General features: G+C 33.2%; 1 protein-coding gene across 1 annotated transcript in view; it reads left to right on the forward strand.

Annotated features, from left to right (window-relative positions):
* Positions 1-21,446, forward strand: part of EPHA6 (EPH receptor A6) — an 884,686-nt gene that overhangs the window by 380,540 nt on the left and 482,700 nt on the right. Inside the window, exon 5 of the mRNA XM_069471955.1 lies at positions 4,603-4,938. Within this exon, the coding sequence (XP_069328056.1) occupies positions 4,603-4,938 (336 nt within the window). The remainder of the gene's footprint in view (positions 1-4,602; positions 4,939-21,446) is intronic.

Raw genomic sequence — 21,446 nt, forward strand, 5'->3', positions numbered from 1 at the left:
TTTTGAGGGTGACAGAGGCACAGGAAGTGGAAGGGGGTGAGAGGGAAGGCAGGAGAGGCAGGCACAACAGGTGTAACTTTCACTGAAGAATTTCCTGGTTGAGTGGACCCACTCAGTTCAAACTTGCATTGTTCACGGTCAACTGTATTTTTTAAATATTTATTTAACAGGCTTTATAAGCTGAATACAAGGTAATAGAACTTTTAAAAATCTAAACATAAAAAGACTAGGTGTTATTCTATCACTAATGAACTTCATGACCTTAAGTTAATTATGGTACTTTCCTGAACCTAATGTTTTACTGAATAGTTTGATATGTTCTCTTTCTGTGTTGAGGTTGGGGCCCCAGTTTTGTGATTGTCAACCATTTCCAAATAGAAAATATTTAATGTACAAAACTTACAGCCAGAGCAAGAAGTGGTTTAAAGAAATAGAATACAAAATTCTGTTTACAAAAGCCTTATTAAATACATTTTAAAAGATTATATAAGAAGGACATTATATTGACAATATGGATATAGATAAAAGTTGAAATTAATATTGAAGATGCCAAGGATGAAATGAATTTTAGAGTTTTAAATTATTTCTATATGTAGATCAGACAACTTATATTTTTAGTATAATATTAATGCCTAGTGATGTACTTTATCATTTACACTTATGTATTTATCTTTCTATAGTAAATTCTAAAATCTTGTCTGCAAAGCATTTACCTAAACATCTCTACATGGTTCAGTGCGTTCTTCTAAATGTTCTCTTTGACACAGATTAACATAGAACAATTTTTCTTTCATTTGTGAACTCATAGATATGAATGAATTTGCTTTGCATTAGGACACTGTACTACTATATTCCTGGTAGTCATTAAGTTAGTCCTTTATGTTACTTTGTGCCCATGTGTACCCATCTATTAGTTCTCACTTATTAGTAACTTAAGAATTGATAAAATATAGCTTAATAGGAAATAGTCTTTCATGATTTGATATCTTCAGACATTTAGATTAAATTTTCATTGTTCTTAAGGCTAAAAAATACATCTGCAAAACACAGCTATACAGTTAATAGCTGAATAGTCAGTCACTCTTCAGTCAATATGAAAAATTCCTGCTTATGAGTTAAGATACTTCTGTAATATAATAAAACAAATCTACACCAATTGATGCAGTAACTGAAGTGTGTATGTCCCTTTAGCTCGCTCTACTTATGTGTCAGCCTTTATTTAAGGGTGCTCCACTGAACACTAGTATTCCTCCAGATGCTTCTTGTAAAATAAAATCCTGTGAACAAAGTTTTGGGAAATGTTGGATTCAACAAAGTGAAGCAAATAGTGTACTTTTGTTTCAACATCAGTCTGCCAGAAGAGTCTTATTTGAGCGCTAAACCAATTTTTGTGCAACATCAAATGAGGCTAGAGATATTGCACAGGACATATTTTGAGAAAAACTGTTATGTTTAAAAATAATTTAGGTAAAATCTTAAAATGAATTAAAACAAAAATCATAGCATACTTGACCTCTGTTACTCTGAGGGGAAGATTGGGGCCTGCAGGGCCAGACGCTTTTCTGGAAAGAGAAGAGAGCATTGCACAAGTTTTTCATAAGTTTCACTGGTAGAACACTATCCCTTTATTTTTTAAATGTATAAAGGGTAAATCCAAATGGAAGCCAAAAAAATGTTTTCTAATGGAAACACTAGTAAAAAATGTAAAAAAACTAGTAGAAACAAAATTGTAGTTTTAATGTAAGTTTTATTATATTATGGACTTGAAAAACAACTGGTTGCAAATCAGAATAATTGCCCTTTTCTTATGACGTCAGTTTGGAGGATGAGCAGTAGTGGAGATTGCTGTTCTTCTATGTGAATTACTTGTTTCCTTTAAAGAAAAAAAAAATAAACATAAGGAAATCCCTAACAGTTTTCAATACAGATGTCTCCAAAAGTGTTATTGCTGCCAAGTTATTTTTTCATTGTGTCACATAATCTTTGTATAATTTATAAATGATAACAAAGCAATCAGGCCACATTCATAAAAGCCCAGTGACACATAATTTAGTTGAATCTGAGGATTAGAATTAATTGTCTCTCTTTGTTCCAAGTTCTAAATCTTAGTAAATGATTCACTGCATGTCATTACAGCTTAATATTTGCATGAAATCACAGTTTAGCTGGCATAATTTAACAGCAATTAAAAAGCTATTTAATCGTCATGCAAATTGGTATGAGGACCCTTGAGTAAGAAAGGTGTCGGCCTTTTTGTTTTTTGTTTTTTTTTTTTTAAGTATCTCCAGGCAGATAGTTATATACTTGTAGACACCCATAACACATAATTGATAACATTCTTCCTAGTCATGGAAATAAAAGTGAATAATAATTCATGTTTTCCATTATAAATAAAAGACCAACAATATGAATATGTCATTCTGCAGGAAGACATTATTATGATAATAATAATTAATCTTTACCTCTCAGGCATATGTATACGTTGGAGGCAAAAAGCTACATTTTTCCCTGGGCTCTAGTTTATAATCTCCTCCATATTTTTCTTTCTGGAGGCAGATACTTCTTTAAACCCTCTGGAACATGAAATGGCATAAAGCAAGGTACCCAGCAACCTTTCAGAAAAATTACACATGGCATTTCTAGGTCTAGCTTTGGGTGCTACTCGTATAAGTAGTTGAGGTTCTTACCCTGCAGGTTGCTGACATCAGGATCTGGCAAAAAGATGAAAGAAAATAACACTTCCTGAATCTCAAACCCAATATAGTCATGTAGATTTATGACTAATATTATGCCACTCCAGCACGGTATAACAGATTTCACTGCTGTGTCCCTCGTGCTCATTCAGACCGTTCACCCCAATGCAGCCAGACTGCTCTTTTTAAAACACATCACATCCATAAATAAAATCTGTCAGTTTCTTCCTGTTGTACATAGAAAAATATCCAGATGCATTCCAATGAGCCCACCAGTACTGCATTATCCAGCCTCTTCCTGTTCCTTAAAGCTCACTTCCTGCATTCTCCTTCTGCAGTCTGGCCACAGTGATTTTCTGATAGTTCCATGACTATGTCAAGATCTTTCCTGAGTAAAGAACTACACAGTTTCTACCCGTGATATTCTTCCCACACCTCTGCACATTCTCCTCTCCACCCCATGAGGCCTTCTCATAATGTTATCTAAAAAAGAATAGTCCCAGTAGTTCTTATTTTAGCTCTTGTCCTTTAATTTTTATAATTGTACTTATTATAATTTGAATTTTACTCATCTTTTTACAATATGTTTACCCATTCAGTAAAATGTAAATAACAAGAAAGCAAGAATAATGTCTACCTTGTTTACCACTGTAAACCCAAGACCTAACCACAGTATCTGCCACATAAGTAGTCACCAAACAAAATATTTATTTAATGAATGGATGATTATAGCTTGAAATCCAAAAGGAGCCTATATCAAAACTTTAATTTCTTTCTAGGAGAGCATGCTGAAAAGAAATTCCTTCCCACTCTCTAAGCAAATTTCCTTGGTAACAGAAATTTAGAGAATTGGTTTAAATTTCTTAAAATGAAGCCTTCTAAAATATGGCAGGAGTGTTGTTTCACCAGTCATGTATATAATGAATTATGTTTCAAAGTATCTATCATAAGAATAGTTTCTCAAAGAATATGAATTCTGTGGTATTTCACATATAGCACTTAGCCCAGTGCCTGGCACCTAGTAGACCTTCAGATAACGTTTGCTCAATGAAGTTTATGGAACTGAGAGTAAAAGGACTCAGATAAATGTAAAGGATTATTGACATACTTTTAAGAAAAGGCTGGATTAATTAAAGGCTATTAAGTACTCTATGCAGTATGATCTGTTATGGAAAAATAGAAAGAAGATACTCACCCACTCCTTGGCACTGACTTGGTTTATGCAGTCTTGATGACAAATAAGAAGATTGTGTGAATCTCTTTTAGGGACACAGTTACTTTTAAGCACACAGTTATGTTTAGTAGGTTTTTTGTTGCCTCCAATTTCCATTTATTTTCTCCTTTTTCCAAATAGTCTGCCTACCCTAAATTTAGGGTCATTTATTCTCAACCTTTGGGGAAAAGATCCTTAGTGATTTTCAACAGTAATGAATAGGGATGTTATCTATACATCAATATAGTATTAAGACTGAAACAATGAACACAACGTGTTTTTTATAAGTATGTTGCTATTTTTTTTTTAAATTTTGAGGATGATGATCTAATTAACAGGATGTAATCAAAGCCATGACATAACTTAAGATAATTTTTGTTAAGTATTTTTCAGTCAACACATTTAAAAAGCATAATTACCATATATTTTGGAGATGTGCTTATTTTTGATATTAAATATTAGAATTCATATACCAAAAAGTTAGAATATTATTAATAGATCATCCACACCCTTAAAGACTCCTTCCTTACTAGACTTAATCAGATATTTTTAACTATATGTTTTTTATAGTTCCCATTAGGAAAAAAGATCAAACCAATATAAAAGAACAATAAGTATTTATTGATGAAGTTTTCGAATTAGTGTAATTCATTGTCCTATACATGTACATTTGTTTTTTAATTGTTTTTTCTCTAGGGCCACCTTCAGCTCCTAGGAATGTGGTTTTTAACATCAATGAAACAGCCCTTATTTTGGAATGGAGCCCACCAAGTGACACAGGAGGGAGAAAAGATCTCACATACAGTGTAATCTGTAAGAAATGTGGCTTAGACACCAGCCAGTGTGAGGACTGTGGTGGAGGACTCCGCTTCATCCCAAGACATACTGGCCTGATCAATAATTCTGTGATAGTGCTTGACTTTGTGTCTCACGTGAATTACACCTTTGAAATAGAAGCCATGAATGGAGTTTCTGAGTTGAGTTTTTCTCCCAAGCCGTTCACAGCTATCACAGTGACCACGGATCAAGATGGTAAGTTTCACTGCTATTCTCTCAACATAGCCTCATAATTCCTTTTGATGCATAATATTCCCAATGGGCCTATATTCACAAGTGCAATGCAATTGTATGCCATACACTAAAGAGGTAATTTTCTGGTGGTAGTTCTTGTTCTTTCTCTAGATGCAGAAAGATATTTTTGATATTACTTCTTAGCAGTATGGTTAATAAGATGAAATGCTTCCTTCTAACATGTATTTGTTTTTGATATAATCATATACTAATGTATCTTAATAAGTAAATCCATATTACTTACAAATGGAAATCAGAAACCAATAACATTTTGCCTAATGAATTGAATTTCAATTGTCCCACTTATGCTGCCATCCCTTTTCCATGTCAAATAAAGCCAACAATAAGAATTTATTTCAATTATAATTCATGTCTATCTTGTAAAAGCATTCTAGCCACCATATTTAACCATGATCCACTCTAAAAAGAAATAGTCAGACAAATCTAGGAATGTGTTCAAATGCTATTGTCTATGTGCAGTTTGTGAAAAGTAGTTAAACTATCTATAAAAATCTGATGATTTCATTTAAATGTTCTCTTTATAACACTAAAGATTTTTACTACAATATAGTCAGGCACGAACATGCCTATGATTTTTACAAGTATATCCTCTCTTTAATTCCACCATAATATAATTATACTGCAGAACATGAAATGGGAAAAGCTTCAGAGATGTAAAAAACTCCTTTGAGAGGCATTCATAAATTATATGGGTACACAAGTGATTGCCTTATAGCAGAAAGTATTGTAAATGAACATTTATATATGAGGCAAATTTATAAAGATAAAACTATTCTTATATACTGCATTAGTTTTCTAGGGCAGCCATAACAAATACAACAGACACTTATTTTCTCATAGTTGTGCCAGCTAGATATCCAAGATAAAATTGTTGATAGGGTTAATTTAATTCTGAGACCTGTCTCCTTGGCTTGTAGATGTCCATCTTATCCCATGTCTTTACATGGTCTTTCCCTTTGTGTCTCATCCCCTCTTCTTACAAGGATGCTAATCATATGGCATTAAGGACCCATTCATATGACCTCATTTTACCTTAATTACTCTTTAAAGACCTATCTAAATGCAGTCACATTCTGAAGTACTGGGGGTTATGACTTTAATATATAAATTTGCAGGAACACAATTCAGCCCATAATATACCCTACGGCAGCATATGGTGACATTTAAAATACAATATGTTGAATGTGCTGGAATACTAGGCAGCAATAAAAAGGAACAAATTGTTGAAACACACAACTTGAGTGAATCTCAAAGGCACTATGCTGAGTGAAAAAAATCAATCTCAAAAGGTTGCATACAATATAATTCCACTCATATAACATTCTTGATTTAACATAATTTTAGATATGGAGAAAAGATTAGTGGTCACCAGTGGTAAGGGATTAGGGAGAGGACAATTTGGCTATGAAGGGGTAAAAGGAGAAACCCTTGTGGTGGTGTTCAGCATATATTTTATTGTGGTGGTATTTATAGGAAGCTATGTGATAAATCGGATAGAGCTTTGTGTGTGTGCGCACACATACACATATATATACAAACACTGTGGATTTGACCAATGTCAGTTTCCTGGTTTTCTTGTTGAACTATAGTTATACAAATATTTAACATTGGAGGAGTCTGGGTAAAGGATGTACAGAACCTCCTTGTATATTTTCTTTTGAAAATTTCCATAAACCTATAATTATTTCAAAATGCAAAGTTAAAAAACATTATTAAACCTATGAAATGTGCAGGAAGAAAACTTTAATATTCTACAATATATATGAAATGGATGTGAATATTTTATTCAAAATATTATACATAAATTTACTTTGCTAGTAATCTTCAGAAATGCTTCTAATAAATAAAGAAAAGGCACATAGTATTATACAATTACAGTCTTTGTATTTACTATGTAATTTTCCCCTTCACTCAGAAAATAGCTCCACACCATAGAATTTGCTTTATGGTTGTTTAAAATGGAATTCCTATTTCCTCTTTTTTCTTTTCCTATTTCCTGTAGTAGCAACAAAATTTTGTCAAATGTGTCTTCAACATAAAGCAGATTAGGGACTCTGTTCCTCTCTGCTTCAGCAGATTATTTCTAAGGTTTTCATTGCTACCACCTGATCAAAAATACAACCCAGTACAACTATTCTTAACTATAGGACAAAAATAACTTAATTTGGGGAAAAATATATCACCTTAAATAAAATATATATAAATATGTTTACATAATTTCATATAGCAGTCTTTCATTCTACAATTATAAAGACAGTACATTTAGTCTGTCTACTTATCAGAAAGACAGAATATAAGTTGTTTTTACTTTTAAAATGAGGTAATATATTAAAATCATTTTGCTATATGGGGAATAAAAAGCATATTACATGTAAAAGAAGATATAGTATCCATATATTGATACTATACATTTTGGAAGGATAGTATCAGTAAGAAATCCTCTCCAATAAATTTAACTTTGTTGAATATTAAGAAATTATTTAGTTTGACTATGTTTTAGATATAAATAGTTACAAAGAATCAAATTATATTTATTTGGCAGTACATAAAGGTCCTAAACTATTATGACATATACTTAATAAAATCTTATGATCAGCCTTATATATAAGCAACTACTTTCATGCCATAATTTTGAGAGATACCAAAATGGCCCTCTCTCCTTGTGCATGAAATTCTAAAGTTAGAGAATCACATTTGTGAAAATGCAATTATTCCGGGCAAGGGTAACATTATAAATAATTCAATCTGTGGATGTATCCGTTATTCTTTCCATATCTGAAAGAGTCAGAATCTGGTGTTGAATTGAAAAGGAATTTATAGAAACTGGATATTCCAGAACCAGATTTCAAGTAACACCATTTTGTGCCAGCCTTAAATAAGATAATTTTATTGCTGCAAATAGAGGAAGGGATTTCCCATCACTCCAACTGAAGTATCTTTGGGAATTCTTTTTCAAGTGACTTAGGGGGAATATTTCAAAGTTACCTGATAACACACCTTCATTGGACTAAGTGATCACATTAAAATGCTTTGCCTTCTTATCTATAGGTTATACATCATTGTTTTTATACTAAAAGAGAAAAGTGATGTATTACTTATAAACTTTAAATTTATTCAACATATATTTTAGTGTACACGTTGAGTACCATAGTGAGTGAGCCCTCATGAACCTTAAAGTCCAATGGGGAGGCAGAAAATAAACAACTAACTTCACAAATATGTAATTGGTATTGTTGTAAGACCTTCCAAGGAGAAGCTTAGGGTACTCTGACAACCTGTATTCTCCAAATCTAGAGGATAAAGGGATTTCTTCCTGAGGAAGCAGCATTTAAATTTTATTCTAAGGGATAAGTAGAATGTGATTTGGCAAAATGAGGCTGGGAGAAAGGAAAGAATTTTGAGCAGAAGGAACCAAGCAAAGGTTGAGCAATTGAGGGATTAGAGGCTGATGATATATAAGACGGTATATGGCAGAAGTACAGCAGGATTTGGGAAAGAATCTGAAACGTTCATCTAAATTTTGGAAAAATGAGGGGTGTCTGCAAATAGCTGAAACAAGTTGGGGGAATCAGCCACTTGTCAGAAGATTCTGGTGCCTTACCAGAAACACAAATAGGGAAAAGAAAGCCAGCAGAATAATAACATTGCTCATGAGTTCATAGTTATGAGTGTGGAAAAATTATTAGAGACCAAAAATATAAATGTATTAATTATGTTTTTACTACTCTATATATGTGTAGTGTGGAACATGAAGATTAGAGAAGTTTTGCATTGGTTTAGCTTTTCTTTCATGTAGTTGACTATATATGTTTTTTTCACATATTTAAAAAATATTAGCTGGGCACGGTGGCTTACCTCTGTAATCTTAGCACTCTGGAAGGCCAAGGCGGGAGCATAGCTTGAGCTCAGGAGTTGGAGATCAGCCTGAGCAAGAGTGAGACCCTGTCTCTGCCGGGAGTGGTGGCACTTGCCTGTAGTCCCAGCTACTCAGGATGCTGAGGCAGGAGGATCACTTGAGCCCAGGAATTGGTGGTTGCTGTAAGCTAGGCTGATGCCATGGCATTCACCCGGGTAACAGAGTGAGACTCTGTCTCAAAAACAAAGCAAAACAAACAAAAAAGATGTTAAGGAAACCACATTAAACAACCCTGCCTTAATTGTTTGCTCCCTGTTTACAAATAACAAATGTAAAAAAATTTTTCCAAATCACTTAGAACCACTTAGATGTAGTTAGGGAGAAACATTCCTTGATTATTCTGATTCTGGTTGATAAATAAGATTATAGAGTTAAGACTATGACTCTCATAATTAGGAATCTTTGCAATAAATCTTAATTAACTGACTTCTATAATTCCTAAGAGCTATATTTGCAACCTTCTGTTTTCATAGTTAATTTAAATGCTCTTCAAAGGTGTTTAATTTAGAGAGCAAACAAGAAAGCAACACCTAGAAAATATTTGATTTTAATCTTTAGTGTATTATAGGAAAACTAAGGTGCGTAGTTCAGTAAAAAGTAATTATTTAGGTCTTAGACAGTAAAGGAAAATGTTAATCATGGATAGTCAACCTGAAACAAATTGTGTTTGTAGATATCCTGACATGCGTAAAAACCTTTAGGGACCATGTTCAAAGTGAAAGACATGCTAAATTACAAACCAATTCTGCTGATATTTGCTAAAGGGTCTATAAAGCAATTGTCAGAAGTGAGCTGTCCGATTCATTGACTTCTTAAAATATAGATTTAACACCCCAATCTCTGCCCTTCAGTGACTATTCTGTATAGCTCTGCCTTAGGCTCACATTTTGATTGCAGATTTAATATATTTGCTCTGGCAGCAATAATTAATTAAACCAACATTGAAAATATATTTAAATCAACAAAAGTCACTATATATCTCTAAACTTGAGATGTCTATTTGATTTACATTCATGGCATTGTGGAAATACAGTCTATTTCAAATGCCAACTTTTTGCATGCTGCTGGAGTAGGTAATTATTGTCTGTAAACATTTGTCTTTATATCTTCATTTTAATGTATTTTATCTCTGGGTATCTCTTACAGTCCTCACTGTGTTTCCAATTTTTTTTTTTTTATTTCAGAATATTACAGGGGTACAAATGATTTGGTTATATGGATTGTTTTTACACTGCTTGAGTCAAAGTTATAAGTTTGCCCATCATGCAGACAATATACATTATGCCATTAGGTATGATTTCACACATTCCCTCCTCCCCACTCCTACCTGCTTGATTTCTTGATTTCAGGAGTTTTACTTCCATCTGTACACATGAGTGTTGGTTGGTTAGTTCCAATTCAATAGTGAGTACATGTGATGTTTGTTTTTCCATTCTTCCGATACTCAGGAGAATGGTCTCCAGTTCCATCCAGATTGTCACAAAAGGTATTAATTCATTTTTTATGGATGAGTAGTACTCCAAATCTCTGCACATAAACTCAAAAACATTGAGGAAATGGACAAATTCCTGGAAACACACAACCTCCTGAGGCTCAATCTGGAAGCAATAGAACTCCTGAACCAGACCAATAATGAGCAATGAAATTGAAGCAGCAATGAAAAATCTTCCAACAAAAAAATGTCCCAGACCAGATGGTTTCACAGCTGAATTTTATCAGACCTACAAAGAAGAATTGGCATTCATACTGCAGAAATTATTTCATAACATCAAGAAGGAAGGAATCCTCCCCGACTCGTTCTATGAAGCCAGTATCACCTTGGTACCAAAACCAGACAAGGACACACCAAAAAAAGAAAACTATAGACCAATATCCATTATGAATATAGGTGTAAAAATTCTCAATAAAATTCTAGCAAACCAAATCCAACAGCACATCAAAAAAAAAAAACAATAATAATAATGATAATCCACCACAACCAAGTGGGCTTCATTCCAGGGATGCAAGGATGGTTCAATATATGTAAATCCATAAATGTGATTCACCACATAAACACAAATGTTGACAGCAAATATTTCTTCTAAAACTTGGGTAACTCTATTCAAAGTTTAAAAAATCAGTATAAAAGTTTTAAATGCTTACTAAAAATATACCAAATACAAGCCAGGGGCATAATATTTTGTTTTGTTTTTAGAAACAGGCAACAACTATGTTTTAAATAAGAGAGATGCTATACTATTTGTATTTTTCATATTTCTTACACATAAGCAAATTGCATAGTCAAGAGGTACAGATATATTAAAGTATAAAATTTTCCTTTCTCCCCTCAATAGCACATTGAATGTTTTATTTATGGAAGATAATTGAGATGTCAATCCGGTAATCATTACTTTAAGGTCTAGCCAAATATTAAATTATAGAGTCTGGATGATTGTAAACTTTTTTTTTTATTTCTAAGAAACATCAAATTACTTCCAAGTCTAGTGTCTTTTGTGGTATGCATCTTTTGAGTAATTGAATGATATAGAAAAAGGGCCTTGGACCTTAGAAATTAGTTCCCCAAGAGTTGGTCAATGTCTCGGCTCCCAGTCAGTAGGTATAAAATTGAACAACTGTTCCCAGAAGGTTATGTATAATACTACCATGTTACTATCTCAGTGGACCATAATCATATATTTTTTAATAATTTGCCTTCCCAACAACGTATGTAAGCTTCTTGAGGGCAAACATGATGTGTTATGTGATTAAGAATATCCTCAACTTATGTTACCTGTAACAATAAATGACTGTTGACTGCACTAATAGAAACTGGAGATGATAGGAATCAACCTTTCATTCACTCATTTAATTCATTCAAAAATATTTATTATTTACCAGGAACTATTCTATATGTTAAAGATATAGCAATAAAAGAGATAAACCATCAACTAATTAACAGTGGCCTGCTTTCATAGACATTATATTTTAGTGCCAAGGAGTGATATGTCCATGAAGAAGAACTAAGTAGAATGAATAGGGATTTGAGAGCAAATGAAAGAGGAATTTTTATGCAAGGAAACCAAAACACCTTTCTCAATATACATGACACTTGAGGAGATCGTGAATTGAAGAGAAAATCCTATGACTATATAAAAAAAGACTATTTCAGGCATAAAAAGGGCAAAGCTTTAAATTCAAGAAGGAATATGTCAGGAAAGTAACAAGAAATTATTATTACATATGTATTCTTTAACATATACTAAATTTCATGGTCAGTAAATCTTCTGGTGCTATACCTACAGAATATTCAACAAAAGGTTTTAGTCAACAGTAAACCATCCTTTAATAGAAATCTTGTTTTTTTCCTCCATGATCATACATTGCTAGAGAAATGTGTTTAATCCTAAACCTGATTTTAAGCAATTGGCTTTTATAGTGATCAGCTGTTTACTCGGAGGCATGCTCATCTGCACATTTTGCAGGAAAGATGACTTTGTATTTTCTTAAGTATAAAATAATAAGACCTTGTTGCTGTTTTGATGCCTCTACTACTACATTAACAATTTTAATGCAATTTGTACAAATTGAAAAAAATATTAGTAGAGGTTATTTATATAATACTTTAAATCCTGTAAAAATAAAGCAGGTTAGCAGATTTCCTACTGAATTGAAGATAAGTGTGTATAGTCATACTCCATATAATCTATAAATATCCTCTAATATAAGGCTCTACCTTATGGTTAGACAAATGCCTCAAAAACTAGCCTATTTTTGATACAGTTCTTTATTTTGAAAATGGAGCCAATTTTGCCTACAACATAAATTGATTTGAATAACTGATTTCATCTGTGGTTACTATTAAAGAATGGGTTTTTATTATTTTTTAATTGTTTTCTAAAAGCCTCTTTGCAGTAAATATATACAAGGATTGAAAACACATTAATGTGTAAGAATAAAACAAGTTTTTTCAAGGTTGACAGATTATTCTGATCATTAAGAATGTAATATTCATACTTAAAAATACTTCAGTTATAAAGATTGAAAAACTAATTTCTGACCTTTTAATCAGACTAAAATGCCATATAACATCTTTATATTAAGTAATGTTTTTTCTTTGATATATTCCTCAACACTCTTCTATTTGGTTTGGATTCTAAAACAGTCAATTTCACCTGCATAATTTGTGATGTCCAGTAAAAAATAAAAATGCAGGACCCTATGTTCAAAAAGCAGAAAAGAAGGGACATAAAATGTGCTAAAATATAGTGCTCCTTCCTCCAGTGATTTCTTTCTCTCAACTTGTCATGGTGCTTTTTATTTGCCATTTAATGTTCTAAGTAAAGAAAAAGTAAAATTTCAAATTATTAGCATAAACTCTACCATTTATCTTTATATTGCTCTACACCAGTTTTAAATGCTTTGTATTTATAACAATGAAATCATAAAAAGTATACAATTTTTTTTCTGTAGTTGCCTTCACCCCAACTTCCTCCTTCCAAGGGTGTCTCAAGGAAGCCAGACTCAGAAAGGCTGGAAAGAAAAAGACAGGATCTCCTCCCCTCAGACGCTGAGTCTGCCCAAGTAGCACTCCCTCTGCACTGGGGATACTTGAGCAGGACAATGAAGACTCTACCAAGTTCCTGGGGAGACAGACAGGCAGAAACACACATACACCCCTAGATGCTCAAAACTGTCCCAGGTTCCCAGGGAGACAGACACACGTATACACACACCCCAAGATGTTCCAGTGTCAGGAGACCCATCCTAGCTCCTTCCCATGATGTGCAGATCTCCCACTGGGGATAGGAGGCAACCCAGAAATGTGGTCCTCCCTCCAGTGAGGTCAATACATTCACCCAACCCAAGTGGATTGTGGCAGCAATCATGAGGTAGGGGTTGAGACTGGAAGTCTGCATGGCTGAGAGGGGGGGAATGTGCCAGGGAGAACCTGTCCTGTGGGTATAGTGAGGTGATGGCAGCTAGACCTTGACTAGAGCCTAGGCTTCCAGCACCCAGCATGTGCTGCACTGTCCCCTTAGTCTTCACTTACAAAACATGAGTGCAAAGATAAAAATTAAGAATCTGAAGATGCCATTAGTGAGCATTAAACCCTAAGCGGGTTGAGGGAGCTGTGCAATACACAAATCACACACTCATGAAGCCAGCCCTGAAAACATTTTTCAAACTAATAATGTCGTTGGTTTTCTAATTTACCTCTATAATTCGACAAACCAATGTAGTCAGTGACTGTGACACACCAAGTACTGTGCTATATGTCATGTAGTGATAAGAAAGGTACATGTTTGAGTGTTTGAAAGCCAGTGCCTGCTGTGGCGCAGCTAACAGTCTTTCATTCTCTACGATATGGAAGTGAGAGCTTCCCTAAGTTAAAAAAAAAAAAAAAAACAGAAAGAAAAAAAAACTAAATTAAATATATCTGATTCAATATACATTTTAAGAACGGAGTGCCTGAAATGTTACTTAGTACACAAGCCCTTAAAATATGTATAAAGTTATAAATGATTAAATAGTGATATGACAGGCAGTGAATGTTGACATTTCACTTATCTATTTTTATGAAAGAAAGTCGAGTTGTTTGACCACACATTTATTCTGTTAGGCAGCAAGAAAAGCTTTTAGTAATGAAAAATTAAAAACAAAAAATTGAAAGATAGTTCCATTATTTGCCTAATGCTATTCTAATTATTTTAACATACTAATAGACCTGAGGGTAGATTTCAGTCATTGATACCTTTGTGCTCTGCTATATATTGTTATTTTTTGTCACTTTTCAAGATGTGTCCTAAATAGAAAAGTATTTTCTTCAAAATAATTATGATATAACTCATTTAAATTATTTGTATTCATCATTTTAAACTATGGTTCAGCTTACATGTTTGTTAATCATTCATTAAAGCAAGTAAATAATATTCTAAGGATGATAAATATATCTATAATATGTAAATATAAATGTGCTTGCTGTTCTCTTTCATTTGGTCTTTATAAAACTTATTTTAATCTTCTGCTCAATTACTAAATCTCTAAAATGTGCATTACTTTTTACTTTATAATGCTCATGTGAATGAATACCCCCCTAATTTTAACTTCGTATTTCGAGACTTCTTTATATAAATAGTGGATGATTGGCTATTGTCTATGAGTTTAGATTGCATTTGGACCTGTTTCTTTAGTAGTTATGCCCTATTTCAGAATTTGGTATTTTTAAGTTTTTTATTTGTCATAAACATGTTGATCAGTTATAGATAGGAATTACACATTCAGATTCCTAGAAATTGGGAGGAGGTTTCTCATTCTATTTTTATGAGATTAAATATTTAATGTGCTGAGCAGTTGTGAATATTTAAAATGTTCAACTGCTGTCTTTACCTTTTCTACAATATGTGAGATACTCGTATTAAGAGGTGAACAACTGAATGCTGTTTGAAATGCAACTTAATTATGTATTTAAATTTAAACTATAACTGATGTGCCGAATTATTTCTTGAAATACATTATTTTCTAACATCTGAATTTTATTTACCTAATTGTTGCCAATGCTCATATTAGCTTTACACTTATCAGGTGATAATTTTTATATGCTTGAAAGAACCTTAAGAGAATGCAGAGTTCAGCTACCAGTCATCAGGCAGGATGCACATAAACATTCTAAAACATGTTATTTTTATCCTATTTCAGAGATCTATAAGAAAGATTATCTAATCCTCTTGTATCTTTTAACTGACTCTTTTAGGTTGGCCTTCTGTATATTTCACCTAAAATCTTCCAATTGCCAGTAGAAATGTTTGCCTACCATCTGGGAGATGGACATGCTTGAAGCTCTGACTCAGGTGGGGCAAAGGCAACATATGCAATCTAAACATTTGTGCCCTCGCAATATGCTGAAATAAAAAAAATTAAAAATTAAAAAAGAAAAAATTTGTACTTCAGGAGATGGAAGGTCACCATTCTTTGCATCATCTCACTTTGTAGACAGCAAGACCATCAATAGAACATTCCAGTTAGATCATGCCTACTTATTTGCAGTTCGCAAGTTTATCATCCTCATCCCAGCTTCTTCCACTCATCTCCAATTCTGTATTTCTAGTAGACTGGAGAAGTGTTATGTATGAATAGTCACAAATGTTAAAAGGGCCACAGAGTAGTGAAACTATATCAAACAAAGAATTTTTCAGGAGTACACCTTGGATGCATTTTTTTGCAAGATACTCTGAGAGACTCTTAGTTATTCCCCCAAATGAGTGATATGGAAATGTTAGGCTTGAAAGGAAAAGACTCTCTAAAAGAAGAATGAGATTTAAAAAATTAGAGTGCTGTTTTCAAAATTTGAGTGCTTCCACAGGTCATTCTGGCAACAGTCATGGTGCCTCCAGGGCATTCCAGGCAAGGAGAAAAAGAAACCCACTATCTTAAATAGTGCGCAGGTCCTGGTGATGAACAAACAGTGAGTTTCAATTCTCTCTTATAGCTCAAACCCTTAACATTTGCAGCTCAGATCCTTGAAACAGGGAAGTATTTATTTAAAAATTTATTATTTTAGAATCCATAAAATTTAATCTTGAGATATTACAGGGTGCTATAAATTCTTTTTTATAACTAAGCTGGTTCTAATGCAGACATGCTAAAAACATATAACACATTTTTAAATACTCAGTAGTTTGAATGTAGCATAAATTAAAGGGATTAATTATTTGCTTATGTCAAATTTTGACAAAATACAGTGAGAATAAAGTCTTATTGGTTTATGTTAAAATCTCATTAAACATTATTGCCTTAATACTGATTTAATGAAATTATAAATATTGGTTATTGGTAAATGTCATGCCATATAATTTATCAATACTTTAAAAGTAAATATTAGATATAGTCAACTTATGAAAAAATAATTTCTTTGCTAGAAATAAAATGTTAAAAATGTTAATATTATATAATTTTTGTTATCCATTTTCTAAATAAAAGAAGAATCCACAGTGATGGATGAAATGCAAAAAGTAACTAAATTATGTAGGTTTTCTGAGAGACCTGATACGTCTTGACATACCCTCTTGCTTCATTTATGAAGAATTGGATAAAGTTTTAATTACTCATCAAGGCAGAGATCCTCTTGTACTAAACTGGAATTGAATTTCATTCTCTAAACTTTTCATATGCATGTCCCAAATTATTTTATTTCTTATTTATTTATTTTATGCATATTACAGTGGAACAAATGTTTAGGTTACATATATTACCTTTGCCTCACCGGAAGCAGCTTCAAGCATGTCCATTCCCCAGACGGTGCACACCACACTCATTAGGTGTGAATATACCCATCCTCTTCTCCCCTCTTTCATCTGCCTGACACTTGATGAATGTTACTACTATTTGTGCACTTCAGTGTTGATCAGTTAATACCAATTTCATGGTGAATACATGTGGTGCTTCTTTTACCATTCTTGTGATACTTCACTTAGTAGAATGGGTTCCAGCTCTATCCAGGAAGATACAAGAGGTGCTAGATCACCATTGTTTTTTTGTGGCTGAGTAGAACTCCATGGTATATATGTACCACATTTTATTAATCTACTCATGGATTGATGGGCACTTGGGTAGTTGCAATTGTGAATTGTGAAAGATGTGAAACATCTTTGCAATTGTGAATTGTGCTGCTATAAACATTCTAGTGCAGATGTCTTTTTTATAGAATGTCTTTTGTTCCTTTGGGTAGATGCCCAGTAATGGGATTGCTGGGTCAAATGATAGTTCTACTTGTATCTCTTTGAGGTATCCATATTACTTTTTATAGAGGTTGTACTAATTTGCAGTCCTACCAGCTTTGTATGAGTGTTCCTATCTCTCTGCATCCACACCAACATTTATTGTTTTGGGACTTTCTGATAAAGGCCATTCTTATTGGAGATACTTTATATCTCATTGTCATTTTAATTTGCATTTCCCTGATGATTAGAGATGTTGAGCATTTTTTCATATCTTTGAAGGTCATTAGTCTGTCTTTTTTTGAAAAGTTTCAGTTCATGTCCTTTGCCCACTTTTTGATAGGGTTGTTTGATTTTTTCTTGCTGATTTTCCTGAGTTCTATATAGATTCTAGTTATCAGCCCTTTATTGGATGTGTAGTATGCAAACATTTTCTCCCATTCTGTTGGTTGTCTGTTTGCTCTCGTGATAGTTTCCTTGGCTGTGTAGAAGTTTTTTTTTAATTTTATTAGGTCCCATTTATTTATTTTTGTTGTTGCTGTGATTGCCTTTGGGGTCGTCTTCATAAATTCTTTGCTGAGGCCAATGTCTATAGGAGTTTTTCCAACATTTTCTTCTTGAATTCTTATAATTTCATGCCTTAAATTTAAGTCTGTTATCCACCATGAGTTGATTTTTGTGAGAGGTGCAGATCCTGTTTTGGTCTTCTACATGTAGCTATCCAGTTTTCCCAGCACCATTTATTGAATAAGGATTCTTTTCCCCCGTGTATGTTTTTGTCTGCTTTGTCAAAGATTAGATGAGTATATGAGGATGGTTTTATATCTAGGTTCTCAGTTCTGTTCCATTGGTCTATGTCTCTGTTTCTGTTCCAGTACCATGCTGTTTTAGTTACTGTAGCCTTGTAGTATAGCTTGAAGTCTGATAAATTAATGCCTCCCAATTTGTTCTTTTTGCATAAGATTGCTTTTGCTATATGGAGTCTTCTCTGATTCCATCTCTATTAATTTGAATGTCATTCTGTATTTTCCATTTTTTTTTTCTTTTCCCTCTGGTGGCTCATGGTCCCCCACTCCCCACTCTAGTGGAAAGAATGAATTCATACACCTGCCTTTGTGTGAGTTTTAAACAATTAAGGCTTGTCAAGGTGTCAGAAGCACCATAGGCACAGTGTGAGAAGAGTTATACTGTATTTTACATAAATTCGGCCAACAGGGACTTGATTTCAGGAAAACTGTAGTATCATTTTAGAGTCAAAAAGTGCTAAAATCTTTGTTGCCTGTTTGTTAAACAACTAAGAAGAATAAATATGTTTGGGATTTAAAACAACCAAATACTCAGAATCTTCACTGTCTAAACTTAACCCAGATATGCCAAACAGATGGTATTGCTGTACTGGATTTGGCATAAGAAGTCCTTTTTTGGCCAGGTGTGGTGGGTCATGCCTGTAATCCTAGCACTCTGGGAGGTTGAGGCGGGAGGATTGCCTGAGCTCAGGAGTTCGAGACCAGACTGAGCAAGAGCGAGACCCTGTCTCTACAAAAAAAAAAAAAAAAAAAAAATAGAAAAAATTAGCCAGGCAACTAAAAGTGGAAAACAAAAAAAAATTGGCTGAGCATGGTAGTACATGCCTGTAGTTTCAGCTACTCAAGAGGCTGAGGCAGGAGGAGCACAGGAATTTGAGGTTAGTGTGAGGTGGACTGACACCACAGCACTCTACCCAGGGTGACAGTGAAGACTCTTCAAATTTTCATTTTTCAATAACATTGCTTTTCTCATTATTTCATGTTCTCTATATAAAAGTTTTCTTTTTCATAATACTTTCCAAACTTTCAGTGTGTTGTGTTTGTATATTGAAAATGTCAACTGTTGGTGGGATAATGAAAGTGTTATAGAAATACAAAATATAGTGTTGCTTCATTTGGATATGGTTGTTTTTAACATGTTTTCTCATCCAAGAATGTCCCCTTAAAACACGAGAAGTATATTTAGTCAAAATCAACTAATGAATAATTAGCTCATATTTCAGGAATTAGTTTTTCCAAGGATAGCATAAAAATAGTTTGTGATCAAAGGAACAGAAGAGATAGCCTTGAAAGAAGTTCTAAATACTCAAAGAGATTTGATATGGGATAAAGACTATATCTCTAACCACAGGGAATAGTATTCATCATTGAATATAAAATTTGTTGAGGGAAAATTATTATTTAAAATGTTTGAAGTTAGATTGCTAACTAAAAAAAATACCCTAAAACAAATTCCAAAGGATTAAACAGATAAATGGTAAAAATAAAATCTTAAGAAAAGATAAATATAGGTGAATATATAAATAACGAACAGAGAAATACAAAAAATTACAAAGCATAAGACAGATGGGGTTAATAGATATTTCATACAACAAAGGCCAGTATAAGCAAAATCAAAATAAATGGTAAGCAGGGAAAAATATTTGTAATTAATAGACCATGGTAAAAAAGTGGCAAAAGACAAAGGCAATCAATTCTCTGAAGAAATTGCAATTGCCTAATATGTGTTTAAAAAAAAAAAAAAAACTTTTGCCGCGAATCAAAGGAAATGAAAATTAAACAGTAATGTTGGTAATATTCTTGTAATTGAATTAGACATGTTGATATTTTTTTGGTAGATGGTAATGCTTATGTCTGCTTGGTGTATGATTTAGTCAAAGTTCTCATACCACTACAGGAGTAACTGCAAAATTACATGGCAGTGTGTATCCAGCACCTTAAAATTATTATACCCTTGAAACCCACTACTGTTAATATATGTCATCAATATATAGGAAAAATAATACAGGTAGAAAAACTATCTCTGTGCATAAACATGCATTATTTATAATAGGGAAAGGTATAAATATCCTAAATGGCAACAATAAATAAAAAGTAAAAGACACTAAATCTGTAAGATGGAATAACAAGATTAATGAATGAGAATAATTTTTACACTGTTGTGTTAAGTATAGCAGGGTTACCATCACCCCAGTTATACACCATCACCCCAGTTATGTGACAATTGATGTGTGTGTATATATATATATAGTTATGAGAAAATGAATAGCAAAATTGTGAAATATTGGCAGTGTTTTCCTTTGTGTGGTGTGTCTATGATTATTTCTCTAAAGTGATTTGCAGAGTCCTTCATGATCTGACCCTGCTTATCCTTCTATAGCTCTTTATATTTACCCTATCATAGTATTTACTATACTGTGCAAATCAATTACATGCCAATCTTAACTATTGAATTGTAAATAAATATTTATATCCCCATATCCTACCATAGCTCCTGTCACATAAAATCTATGCACTAAATATTTATTAGCTATAAATTAGTGAATTCGATGTGTGGGTATATATGCATATACTACCACACCCATCCCCCACCCCCCCACACACAGAATTTCTACAACACTTAAAGTGGAATCTTTTAAAGTTTTAATGCCATGATAGTTTTACCCCTTGGTTGTAAAGTGCTCACTAAGAACATTAACAAGAAGCATTCTGTTTTTAGATTTATCATCCTGAAACAGATCTACAGAAGGCATTGTGTTCTGTTGTGTAAACCTAAGCATGAATGCCCTGAAAATATACAGGAGGGACTATTGTCTTTTTGGTTTCATGGATCTCTAGGGCCCCAAATTTCACATCCTGTGTATATAGTTTAGTCTGCTATTTACGATCTGCATACTCATGGATTTATAACTCATAATGCCACTATTTTTTCTGTTGGAATACCCAGTAGTTTATTCATTTATAAAGCCAGGAAACAGCTGGTCAGAAACTGATCAACTTTGAGTTCTAGTCCCCAAACTGCTACTATCCAGT

This window comes from Eulemur rufifrons, chromosome 7 (assembly GCF_041146395.1).
Source record: "Eulemur rufifrons isolate Redbay chromosome 7, OSU_ERuf_1, whole genome shotgun sequence".
Taxonomy (NCBI): Eukaryota; Metazoa; Chordata; class Mammalia; order Primates; family Lemuridae; genus Eulemur; species Eulemur rufifrons.